At 36.3% G+C, this 12,846-nt stretch overlaps 1 protein-coding gene across 2 annotated transcripts in view; it reads left to right on the top strand.

Moving 5' to 3' along the window:
• LOC576066 (dual specificity mitogen-activated protein kinase kinase 1) overlaps nucleotides 1–12,846 on the top strand; it is a 36,468-nt gene that overhangs the window by 6,190 nt on the left and 17,432 nt on the right. For both annotated transcript variants that reach the window (XM_011679148.2, XM_776412.5), the window contains exons 4-5: nucleotides 4,505–4,588; nucleotides 6,516–6,567. In XM_011679148.2, the coding sequence (XP_011677450.1) occupies nucleotides 4,505–4,588; nucleotides 6,516–6,567 (136 nt within the window). The remainder of the gene's footprint in view (nucleotides 1–4,504; nucleotides 4,589–6,515; nucleotides 6,568–12,846) is intronic.

Below are 12,846 nucleotides of genomic sequence, written 5' to 3'. Positions count from 1 at the left end.
TCCCATGGTTACTACTAACCACGTGCTTTCTAAACAACAGATAACAGCGCTAGATCTTGGTTTCAGAATAACTAGTCTGCATTTTCAGCCACTATTAGAGATTGTGCTAATGCCACAGCGAGAGGGGACACTTGACTTGCCTGAATTATTCTTATTTGTTTAAATACCCGCAAAAAGAACACAAGACAGAGAGATGGAGATCTGCAAAACTTATTCTTGAGACAAAAATAATAACAGAAGGGGATGCTAGAGGGGGAGAGAAAGGGAGAAGGGGAGATGTTGACCTGCCACATTTATTCTTGTAAGGAAAACAAAGTAACTGAAGGAAGCAAGATATAGGGGGTGGGGGAATGTACATGTAAATTGTAGACCTGTCAAACTTATTTTTAAGAAGAATAAAAACTTGATGAGGAGAATTCAAGGGAGAGAAAGGAGGAGGAAATTGTGAGTTGTGTGATTTAGTTTATTTGAGGAAGAAAACTAAACGTCTGATGTCTAGGGGAAGGGGAGACTAGGGATAGAGAGAGAGAGAGAGAGAGCAAACACAAAGTCACATAAATCAGTTTGCGCACGAGAGAAAACATGAATCAAACCCTTGATCACACGCTCCAAGAGGAGAGAAAATGGGGACATTGTTCCAAGACTCTTGCGCAATTTACCAAAGGTCAAACGTTCAGCTGGGGGGGGGGGGGGGGGCAGTTACAGACATGCATAGCACACACATCTCACTCTGATGCACAGTACTACGAAGGAGGTACACACACAAATGTGTGTATCAAAACAGCATGCTGCTAGTGCGCCCATCGCTCGCATGCATTCTGTTTTGACAGAGCTGATTTTGTTCATTCTCTGTGCTGTGGAATCGACACCAGTTCGTTCGGGCAATGTTCCTTCGTTCACTTTTGCAAAGTATCTCTTTGAATTTTGGTGCTGTGGAGTCGACTCCAGCGCCAAAGACTCGGTTCTTATCTTGGAACCGAGTCTCCTTTTCTCAGAACCGACGTGCTCGAGTAATCGACTCTCTAGAGATTGGAGTCGACTCCTCGGTTCTGGATTTCAGAATCGGTTAGAGTCGGGTACTCGGCTCTCGCTCCCAAGCCTAATTATTGGGACATACATGTAGCATAGATCTCATGATCATAGCTTAATAGTGGTTTTCTATACAATGTAGTACACGCTGTGGCACTCCTTGTGCTCCAATATTATCGCCCTTGAGGAGCGGCCAAGTATGTAGCGCTCTAGCATATCCAGTTCCCATTTACACCTTAGTGGATTAAGAGTGGCAAATGTGCATTAATGTCTTGCCATTTTTGCCATAGGATGCTAGCGCCAAGCTGGAATTTGAACCCTCAACCCTTAGACTGGGAGTAGAGCTGAATGAACCATTAGACCGGGGCTTCTCAAACTTTGTCCTCGATTGTCCAGATATGATTTCCATGAAAGCTAAAAGGTCCAAAACATTGGATGCCATTTGCTCGAAAATTCTTAGGGTTATTTGTATACTTCAAATGCAGTAGAACAATGTATTATTTATTGTTGAAAAGCCAGAAGCAACTCTAACATTATTTAATTTTGTTTCAGACACAATATACTCCTAAATTTTACAGTGATGCACTTGTAGGAATTAAGAAAATGATGATTGTTTTAGGTCTATATCTGATCCAAGGGGAATAGTAAAGATTAAACAAAAAAGGCAGAGCCGCTCCGACGGTCCAGATGCGGACCATGGTCTGGACTTTCAGAAGCCCTAGCTGCACTAGGCCATGACACTTCATATTTATGAGGTAGAGGCTGCTTGAGATAGAACAATGGCATTCTTTCTCATTGTGTTTTATACAATACAGAAGGGCGAGAATGTACACTGTACATGATTATAGGGAACAACGGCCAAATGAAGCTGTGAAATAACTGTGGATGTACATGTATACATGTAGACCTGTGTACTTTGTATAAGATCATAGTGGAAGTACGGGAAAGCTGTTTGAATTAGTGAATTAAGCTGTCAGATTATGATGGATTTTATTATGGAGGTCCCAATATACAGTCAGTCAGCCTATAATAATAATACAGCCTGTGCTTGCTTCCTACATTGACTGCCCTGTCATCCACTGAAAGGCCCTGGATGTGTCCATAACCCTGCTCTCAACTCCCAGGCCAGGGTTTATACAGAGACCATACACAGATGCATCATCATACAGCAGTACACTGTAACAGTACCCTGTAATAATACATGTACCTGTATACATGTATGGCTCTGCACAGTGTGTGTACTTTTTGATTGTTTATATTGAATAAGTTTTCTCATTGATCCAGGGATATTTATAAGCCTACCTAATATGCATGCCAATCACTTGTATTGTACATTGTTATACCTCAATATATAAACATGTACAAAAGTACTAGCATTGCTCAATTCCATTGGTTTGTGCATGTATGTAGATTGTATATGGGCCTACAATATACATCTAATGCACATTGTTTATGTTATGCAAAGGTATATTTTAAGTAATATTTTGCTGTGAAAACAGTTTATCGCAATCCACTGTTTTTCCTGTCTCTTATTCTTAAAATCATGATAACATAAAAAATGCTATTGAGAAAAGAGTTGATACTCTGTGATCATCTATCATTCATCATCATGAAAAGTTATAGATATAAGTACAGGTGTGTACAAAAATACATTTAAGCAAATAAATAAAGCTCAATTGTTAATGCTCTTAGCCTCAAAAGTTCGTTCTTTATGCCATAAATTACTGGAGAATAAATAATTAAATGTATGCAGAGTAAGCACAGATTATAATGCTTTGTGAGAACATTCAAAGCAAAATGTCAATGTTAATACATGTACATGTACTGTAGTTATGATTATCATCTTAAACCGGTGCATTTTTAAAGAAAAATTATTCCTCTCCTAAAAACCAACAAAACTGAAATATTTAACGTCCAGTATGCTTGATATAGAAAGCAATGAAATAGGGCAGAAAGATTCAGAATTACATGAATAGATATGTATCTATTCACAATTCAAATGGGCCCTCAGGCTACAAATGTACATGTAGCGCTGAAGGGCAGTGTTTACATAATTGCCATACCTGCCAACCCTTCTGAATTATACAGAATATTCAGAATTTTTTCAACAATTCTGAAAGACCAATTTTTGTTTTATTTTTATTCATTTTTCTTACGGTAAAGTCAAATTTAGCTTGTTTTATCGTGTGCCGCGATTTGAGAGTTTGCTTATTGTGTGTGTTGAATGTGTAAACAGCCTTTACTAGTGCTGTAACATCACGGATATCTCCAATTCCGTTTAACCGCCAGTCAAAACCGGACGGTTTTTGGTTAAACGATTTTATTTATTTTTTTTAGTTGTTTTTTTGACCGACTGTGAAAAAAACCCACGCGGGAAGAATATTCATTTAAAAGAACATTTAGAAGAACGTGTAAGATCATTAATGTAATTTAAAAACATTAGAAGACCTAGGATAGAACCTTGTGGTACGCCGTGTGTAAAAGTTGGATGAATTATTATTATAAACTACATATTGAGATCTATTACAAAGATTACTTTCAAACCAAGATGACAGACAAATCGGAGTGTTGTTCTAGTTTCGGAGTGGTGAGTCAACACATAGATTACTGAGCTGGTAGACATTGCCAGGGATAGTACCAGGTGGAGGGGCATATATAAATTGAAACTTTAAAAAAAAAAAAAAAAAAAAAATTAAAAATTAAATTTAAAAAAAAACAAAACAGGAAAACGAACCGTCCAATTGAAAATGGAATCCGCCATGGGCGGTCGGATACCGGACAGTTAAACGTTTGACTATAGCACTAGTCTTTACTAATCAGCTCGAAATTGGCAGTTGCCTGGGGGCAAGGATATTGAGATCCTCATTTGCAACGTAATGCCTTTCCAGCCCTTAGTACAGCAACTATAAAAATGTTGCCATTTGTTTTGTATGAATTTTGTGCAGTCCACCTCATAACACTGACCACTCAAAGTTATGGTCTAGCTAGGCAAGACCTGGCTAGCAACCAAAATACACTACAGAGCTAATGTGCATACTGCATACATGTAGAGAACCCTGCTTTTGTGTGAATGAAGCTTTAGTCAGAAATCGCCAGGAATTGCATAAATCACAAGCAAATTTATGCAAAGCGACAGTCTGACTGAAGTCACTGAACCCTAATATCATAACCCAGGTTTTGTTGAGACCAGCACAAAACCAACAATATATCCACACCAAAATTTATTGTACACTGTAATACATGAACCATATATTGCTGTAGCTAAGATTTTGTAGGTCAGGTCATTTTGCTATGGGTATTTTTTTCCAGAAACAGTTGTATATATTTTAAGCCCTATTTAATAATAGGCAATGAAGCTGAGGTAAAAATCGAAAACTTGAAAGTTCACTTCTGATAATTGTTCAAAATGTTGGTGACACAAAAGAATTGGTGAAGTATTTAATATAATTATTAATTATTTTTGTTTCTTTGACAGGATGGCGGTTCTTTAGATCAAGTCATGAAGTCAGCACCCAAGGGAAGAATACCAGAAAATATCCTTGGCAAGGTCACAGTTGCAGTAAGTCTAAATTTCCTACATCTCTGTCTATCTTATTTCATAATAAGTTTGCTACATCCATGTACCTCCAAAACAAGATGATTAAACTTATGTGAATTTTATTATTATTATTATTAAATAATTAGCATCACCTGTGCCTGGGAGGTGAAAAGTGAACTTTTTGACTGTGACCTTGTGGTCTCTGCTCTCAATGTTACTGGTGGGGGAAGTGTAGGTGGGCAACTACACAGGGGGATTCCCCTACTCTGAATATAAATAGTGCAGAGGGTTCCTACATGATAGTCAATTATCATGACAGTACAAGTATCTTGTACTGTAACTAAGGACCGTGCAGATCATACACTTGTTTTAGAAACTCAAGTTTTACATGTACTTGTACTTATTATAACCTTGTAAAGCACAAGCAATCTTATGGTTAAATGGTAATCTAGAGCTGCCAACCATTCCGTTTTTGCCGGAATTACTCCCGTTTTTTCCTCCAAATTTACGTTTTTTCTTCCAAATTTACGTTTTTTCTTCATAAAATGTTTTTTTATTTATTTATTTATTTTTTTTTTTTTTTTTACATACCGCACGTCAAACAACTGCCCTAAATTGGTGATTTGATCACAACTTCAATAAAAAACTAATTTTAAAACATACTTGAAGAGAAAAATATTCTCAAAAAAAATGAAATGCCGAGGATTATTGTGATAAAATTGAGCATAGATACAATACAAGAAAAAGAGAAAAGGGCCATCTACGTATACCACTGTATAAAACAACACAAGGCAAATTTTCAGTAACTTGTGTAGGAACCCGATTATGGAATGAACTTCCCGATGAAATCAAAAACAAAGGGTCTAGAAACACTTTTCGTAAACATCTCAACGATTACTTGATGAATAAGTGATTGAATTATGCAAGTACACATGTATATTATTGTAAATAATCTCCATATTACATTTTTGTTGTTTTTTTTTGTCAAAAAAATGCAATTTTTTGTATAAATAATCTGTAGATACATGTATCTATGACTTTTTAACCTGGTATATCCTCTTCATAATTATATTTGGAGTGTAGAAATTGTGCTACGGTATTACTCAACATGTATACTTCTACTGTCAAGTTTTATTTTTTGATAATGATATATTTATTTTTGCCAAGTGTGTGCTAAGAACAGGGGCCAGACTCGACTAGCACATGTGCTATTATTTGGCTCCTTTTCATCACCTTCTATATTCTATGAGAAAAGACATATGTCTAGCATATCAATACTTTGTTAGGTTTTTCTTTAATATGATCTATAATATTCATTTATGAACATGTACCATTCACAATGTATTCAAATGTTTAATCACTGATGTTATTGATGATGAATAAATAAAATCAAATCAAATCAAATCAAATCAACCACCAAAAAAATTACCTGCTTGTATGGAAAAAACAGCATGATGAATGAACATTTCTGCATTGGAATTGTGTCGCGCGTGGTTGTAAGTTTCGTTTTCATGAATTCCTTTTTTTTGCTTGAAATTCCTTTTTTTTTTTGCCATCATGATTCCTTTTTTTGGTCGCACAAGGTTGGCAGCTCTGGTAATCCAACCCTGGTAATAATTTGTATTGAAGCAGAAAAAATAAGAAAATCAGAATATAGGCAAAAGTTTGAAATGAATCGAACCAATAATCAGGGACTTATTAATGCTTGAAATAAGAGATCATTAAATCTATGATAATCTGAATTGGGCAATTTGGTCAGTGGATTGTAACGTTAGTCATGACAACTCTCCCATTCCTCATGGTACTTTATATCAGTGGAAATACAGATTGCAGATTGATTGATGAAATGAACATTGATAATTTTGATATAAGCATTAACAATCAAGAATTTATTTCAATATTTGTCAATTTTCCTTTTTTTCCCCCCTTTCTTTCCCAATTTGTCTAGGTTTTGAGGGGGCTCATTTATTTAAGAGATGTGCATGACATAATGCACAGAGGTGAGTCTAGTATTTGTTATATTGTTTGATGTTAAGTGTAAGAGGTCATTAAAAAGGCAGTAACTCCCTTTTGCAGGCTTGTGCAAACTTCACGAAACATAGCAAATGTTATATCCTTCAGATATTGTGTGTGTGTTTTTAAAGTCATAGGTTCTAAAACTTCTTCTGTAAGAATTAGAAATCTAGTGCTGTTTTCATATTGTTGCAGAGGGAGCTAAATATTCTCAAAACAACAGATATAACGGCCAAATTCAATATGAATTACATACAACATACATTTTTCGAGTCTAGAAAATGAATATCTGGAATTAAACATTCAAAAAGTAATCGTTGAAAGCCAGTTTCCATTTGGTTTTCATTTGTTGGTAGATTTCCAAATGATGGACCTCTTTAATATACCACTGTTATTATGGAAGTGAATGAAATTAAGCTGAATAAACAATTGTTTTTTTACATTTAATCTTCTGATTGTTATCTGAATTCTAGCCATAAGCTCTGTGTGTGTGTGTGTTTGTGGATTAGGGCAGAGAGTAAAATTATTGGTGATTTCTCTTTTCCGGTAAGTGGATGTACAGCCATTATAACTATTTAACTTGAAAACCAAGGAGGAATTTATTTACCGAGCACACTATTCTTCTCTTCAATTAACAGTTTGACAATAATTTTTTAGAAAATGTAGAGAACTGAAGAAAAAAAAAACCTCAACCATTCAGTAACAATTGCGTGTGAAATGCATTTGTTGCCATAGTGATCAGTACTTACATTGTCCGGCCTATAAAAACAAATGAGGTGGAAAATTTTACTCATTTTGTGTTTGTTTGTTTGTTGCTGTTATTTCTGCACCCACAATACTCTACATGCGGGGCTGTAAATGCAATCGAAAGGTGGGGGGGGGGGGGGGGGCATAACCGACAGATATTGTAGCAGTGTGAGGGAGGGTTTGTGTTTTCCAAAAGAAGAAAATCAGAATAGTGCAGGGCTTGATTTCACACTTCTTAAGAAAATCATGGCTAAAGACAGTCTTGGAATGAATTGGAAGTTGTGAAAGATGTGCTAGTACGTGACCTGGAAATGACCTTCTCCGTTTCATTTTTTCTCTGAAAAAGTAAAACTGTTTTTTCATTAAGTGAAGTGTCATTTAAACAAGTTTGTTATACTGATCAAGAAATTACATCAGTATTCCTGACACTTGAAGGTTTTTCTTTAAAATACAGGTACATACATGTAGGCCCTACTTTGTAACTGTAGCAGATTTCCCTCATCATCCTTTTGTCTGTCATTCTTCTCCTCCTTCTCCTCTTTTTTCTGTCCTGCTCCTCCTTCTTCTCCCCTTTTTACTTCTTCTTCTTTTCTTTTCCCCTCTATTTTTCTTCTTCACTATTTTGTTTGTCTTCCTTTATTTCTTTGTTTCTTCCTTCTTCACCTCTTCCTCCTTCTTTGCCTTCTATTCTAAAAAAGCGCATGTTTCTCATGGTGGACAAGTACATAATTGATAATTGATACATACTTTTTTCTTTTTTTTTCACCTTGTTTTGTTCCCTGCTTCTCTTTCTCTTTCTCCTCTTCCTTTACCTATCTCATCTCTCTATTCTCATTCCCTTCTCTCTCTCTCTCTCTCTCTCTCTCTCTCTCTCTCTCTTTTTATCTCTATCTTCCTCTCTTACCCCTTATCTCACTCCCACTCTTACTCCCTCTTTCATTCCTTTTCATTTTATTGTCACACATGCATTTGTACTCATATATGTACATGTACGTCGGCATGTTATCTTTGAAGTCTACAGTAGGAATTGCTTTCTAAAAGTTTTACATCATTAACTTCAAATAGGCATTGAATATATACCAGTTGAAATCACACTGCCATGAATGCCCATAAACAATGATTATAAGAACATTCCTTTTATTGTAATTCAGATAGAATTATCAGATACACCAAATCCACTAGAAAGATTTGAAATATAGTGTTTGTTATTATCATGTAAATGCTACATATATCTCTAATGTCTTCTGACGGAGTGTGAGCAATACACATACTTGTGTTTGTCATCATCTTCGTTGCAAAAGAATGGTATATGTAGGTGTAATCGATGACATCATTTATATCAATATTCAAACGCAGATCTGTAATACAGGTCATTAAAAACGAAAAATTTGAATCCACCCATACTTGATGTAATAGTAAACCTCTCAATTCTACTTATCTGCCCACGGACAATCTATACCTTTATACGTTGTACTTGTGACTCTGCAGGTCTGTACATATATGCTGGTAGATGCGTGTCTCATTTTAGTTAGATTTTCCATTAACTAACAAAGAGATCAGAACTGAATCTAAACAGATTTTTTGAGTGGGAGATTTCTTAGAGAACGAGAAGAAAAGGGGTTGGGAGCATTTACTTGTAAGATCTTTGGTATGCATTTTGTATCCACCCACTTGAATATGTAGTTTTAAAGCGACAAATAAGCTGTGGTTTAAATTTAAGGGGGTCAACGAATTAGAATTCCTTAAGTTTGACATTTTTTTTATGGCATTGTATGCTTAAAATGTAAACGCTTTTAAGTATTTATGTCACATAGAAGCATTATAGTATGAAGGATATTTGTTTTATTTTTCTCATTTTCTGTAAAATATTCTATGACCTACAGTGTACATGATTGCACAATTAATTGACTTTTTTTTTCTCTCTTCGTAACAAAATATATTTTACACAATAAGATTTGCTACTGATATGCAATTTTTAATACAATTAGAGCCACATTATTGATCATCCAATGCAGTTTTCTTTTCAAAATGAAGTTTTAGAAGAAAGAAAATGTATACTTTGAATGAATACTTTAGCTAATATTGCCATGTGCTTAAAGAATCTCCAATACACCTACATTGTGTGTGTGTGTGTAGCGTACATGCCCATAGGAAAGAAATGAGCCTGCCGCATACTCCTGCGGCAGACTTGCCGCAGATCTGCAGCAGACCTGCCGCAGACAGTCATCTTTTTCACATGCAAATTAGTTTTGCCGCAGACTTGCCGCAGACTTGCCGCAGACTTGCCGCATACTCTTTCAGTATGATGAAGAGTCTGCGGCAGGTCTGCTGCAGACTTGCCGCAGACTTGCCGCATACTCTTTCAGTATGATGAAGAGTCTGTGGCAGGTCTGCCGCAGACTTGCCGCAGACTTGCCGCATACTCTTTCAGTATGATGAAGAGTCTGCGGCAGGTCTGCCGCAGACTCTTCGTCATGAATATTCATATCTCATATAGACCTGCTGCAGACCTGCCGCATACTCTTTCATATCCAGTACGTGGCAATAAAGTATGCATGTAGAAGAACCAGTGATAAACTGATTGATACTTCAAAATCAATATTGGCAATATCGATATTACCAATTAGGTAATACCAATATATGTCGATATTACCAATTAGGTATATTCTATTCTCAATTGTATTAACTTCATCACATTGATCATTTGAAGTGTATTCAAGAGTAACATTTAAAGTGACACAGGCTCGTACACATATATATACTAAATATGTATATTGTTTCTTGGTTAGTAATCATAGTTTCTTGGTTAGTAATCAATATATCTATTGCTTAAACGTGAATGTAATTGTAACATGATCAGACAAAATAATCTATTGGTTAATAATGGCAAAAGGAAAATAGAAATCACAAAACTGATGTGCATTGTCTTAATTTGCTTAACAAATCATGATAAATGTATTTTTCTGTCACACGTGTAAAGTAATAATGAATATGCATGAGATGATTGGTTTCAATTGGCCCTATTAGACTTTAATGGGATTTCCTGTGGCAGACCTGCCGCAGACTGTTCCTGTGGCGTACTGGTATGCGGCAAGTCTGGAGCAAAGTTTCGCCCTGCCGCAGATCTGCCGCAGACTGTTCCTGTGGCATACTAGTATGCGGCAAGTCTGGAGCAAAATTTCATCCTGCCGCAGATCTGCCGCAGACTGTTCCTGTGGCATACTAGTATGCGGCAAGTCTGGAGCAAAATTTCATCCTGCCGCAGATCTGCCGCAGACTGTTCCTGTGGCATACTGGTATGCGGCAAGTCTGCAGCAAAATTTCTTTCTGCCGCATACTTCGGCATACTCTTTGCCGCAGACTAAAAGTCTGCGGCAGGTCTGCGGCAGATCTGCGGCAGGTCTGCGGCAGGTCTGCGGCATACTTTTCACTTTCCTATGGGTGGTAGGCACATGTGGTCACTCAGTACATGTAGTGAGGAGGTTTATGGAATCGCCCACACATCTTCAAATATTGTCTCACAATTCACAAACATTAGTTGGATTTTAATCTTTCTCACGACATTCCATATGATTTGGAGTACACTACCAGTACCTCCCCCGTTCAAAGAGCATTCATTCATAATCTTTCATTTCCAAGGGCATTCCACATGTTTTAGAGTAATGTCAAGTGCCGCCCACGGGTCTCTTGTGTACGATGCGGAATTCAGTGTGCAAAAGTAGTCACGTATTTACTTTCATTTCTCGTAGTTTGGTAAATATCTGTTTACATTTATAAGTCAACTTTCTAAAGTGTCTAAAAACTTTTAATGGTTGGATGATTATTTGAAATGAATAAAAGTGGAAAGTGTACACGTACAGCTTACAGTGGATTCCAGGCTACAGCTTTGATAGCAAGCAGGAGAAAAACAGAGAGGTTATTAGAAAAATAATTTTATAAATGGAATTTTCTATGAATGAACTGAAACTGTAGATTATCATAGATTGACAAAACCTACCTCAAATTTGTAAACGGGGGAGGGGGGAACATTATTTTTCCAATGAAAATAAGTCTATGAATACAATACACTTGCCCCATCAAATACCTAAGTGACCCCATCCTCCCCATTACTGAATTATTATGGAAAACAGTCTTAAGTTAGAATTGTGTCTTTTTGTTTCCTATTGTACATGTATATAACTCATGTTAAATGTACATGTACATGAATTTCAATTATTTATTTTTTTATTTTTTCATATTGTAAAATATTTAATGAACTGGGTCATATTAATGATTCCTTATTATTATACTTCTTGACATTTGCGTGCTTGACCTTTAGAGTTTAGGCATTATTTGTTCCCCCCCCCCCCCCCCGAGACAGTGCCCCTTAGGATAAGCTGTGATATAGATTTATCACAGACTTTCTTACATATCAAAATTAAAACTTAAAAAGGAACCTAAATCCAAAGGAGACGAGAAAAACAAAGGAAATACAACAAAAAATTGCGGCCGAATAGTATATTTCTTATACCCTTTCACAGTTTCAGGATTGGCATCTGTCATTTATTTTGACAAACTTGTGTAAATGTCAATTGATAGTATTCCTAAACTGTACATGTACATCATATGCAGTATTGAGCAATGCTGACATTGCATCACATTAACTCATGTGCTGTATGCACAAACCAACTGTAACTAAGCATTGACAGTTTCATTAGAAGATCAATCGATGACAGAAATAGATCTAAACGACCTTTGACCTCTGTGTTAAGCCAGTTAGGGACGTCAGCTACCTGTTAATAGCATCAGAGTAATTTGATGCTTCACTTACCCAAAGGCTGAGCGGGATGATCATTCCGTTGTGTCAACTTCCAGCCCGCTCAGGCGTGAGAAAATTTATCATTTGAAATATCTTTTCATGCTATGCAGTAGGCCTACTATTTTATATGTACATTGTACCTCATTCTGCTGCAGATGATAGAGAATTCAGGGCCTTACCTGTACACTCACTTTTTCTGTACGGGGCTGGAGTTAACTCTTTTTTTTAGAGTCTATATGCTTAAAAGTATAGACCAGTTTTGGAAATGCCCCCCCCCCCCAGTCAAAAAATGAAATGGAAGCTCTTATTACCAATCATTTGAGAGAATATGTTTTTACTAATACATGATGATACATATTTTGCCGGGAAACTGCCTACTAATTGATATATTTTGTAAATTATCATATCAATCTGACCTGGATAGATATCACAAATGCATTTCAACATTGAACATTTGACCAGATATGAAGTATTGCCATCTAAACCTTTGAAGGCAATATTTAAACAATATTGAATGGATATTTTGCACCCGAAACCCTTGATCCTCAATTTTACCACTACCAATCTATATCTTTAAGCCCTATATGTAAAAAAAAAATCTGAAATGTTGGGGGGGGGGGGGGGTGGACTTAGATTTTGGATGCCACTGTGTCCCGGGCGCCTGATAGTGTAGAGACCTACATGTAGGCCTAGAGAATATAATTATCAAAATGTTCATTAT

Source organism: Strongylocentrotus purpuratus, unplaced genomic scaffold (assembly GCF_000002235.5).
Source record: "Strongylocentrotus purpuratus isolate Spur 01 unplaced genomic scaffold, Spur_5.0 spur5_scaffold_9, whole genome shotgun sequence".
Classification (NCBI taxonomy): Eukaryota; Metazoa; Echinodermata; class Echinoidea; order Camarodonta; family Strongylocentrotidae; genus Strongylocentrotus; species Strongylocentrotus purpuratus.
The sequence above is the reverse complement of the archived record's forward strand: the minus strand, read 5'-3'. Positions and strand labels throughout refer to the sequence as shown.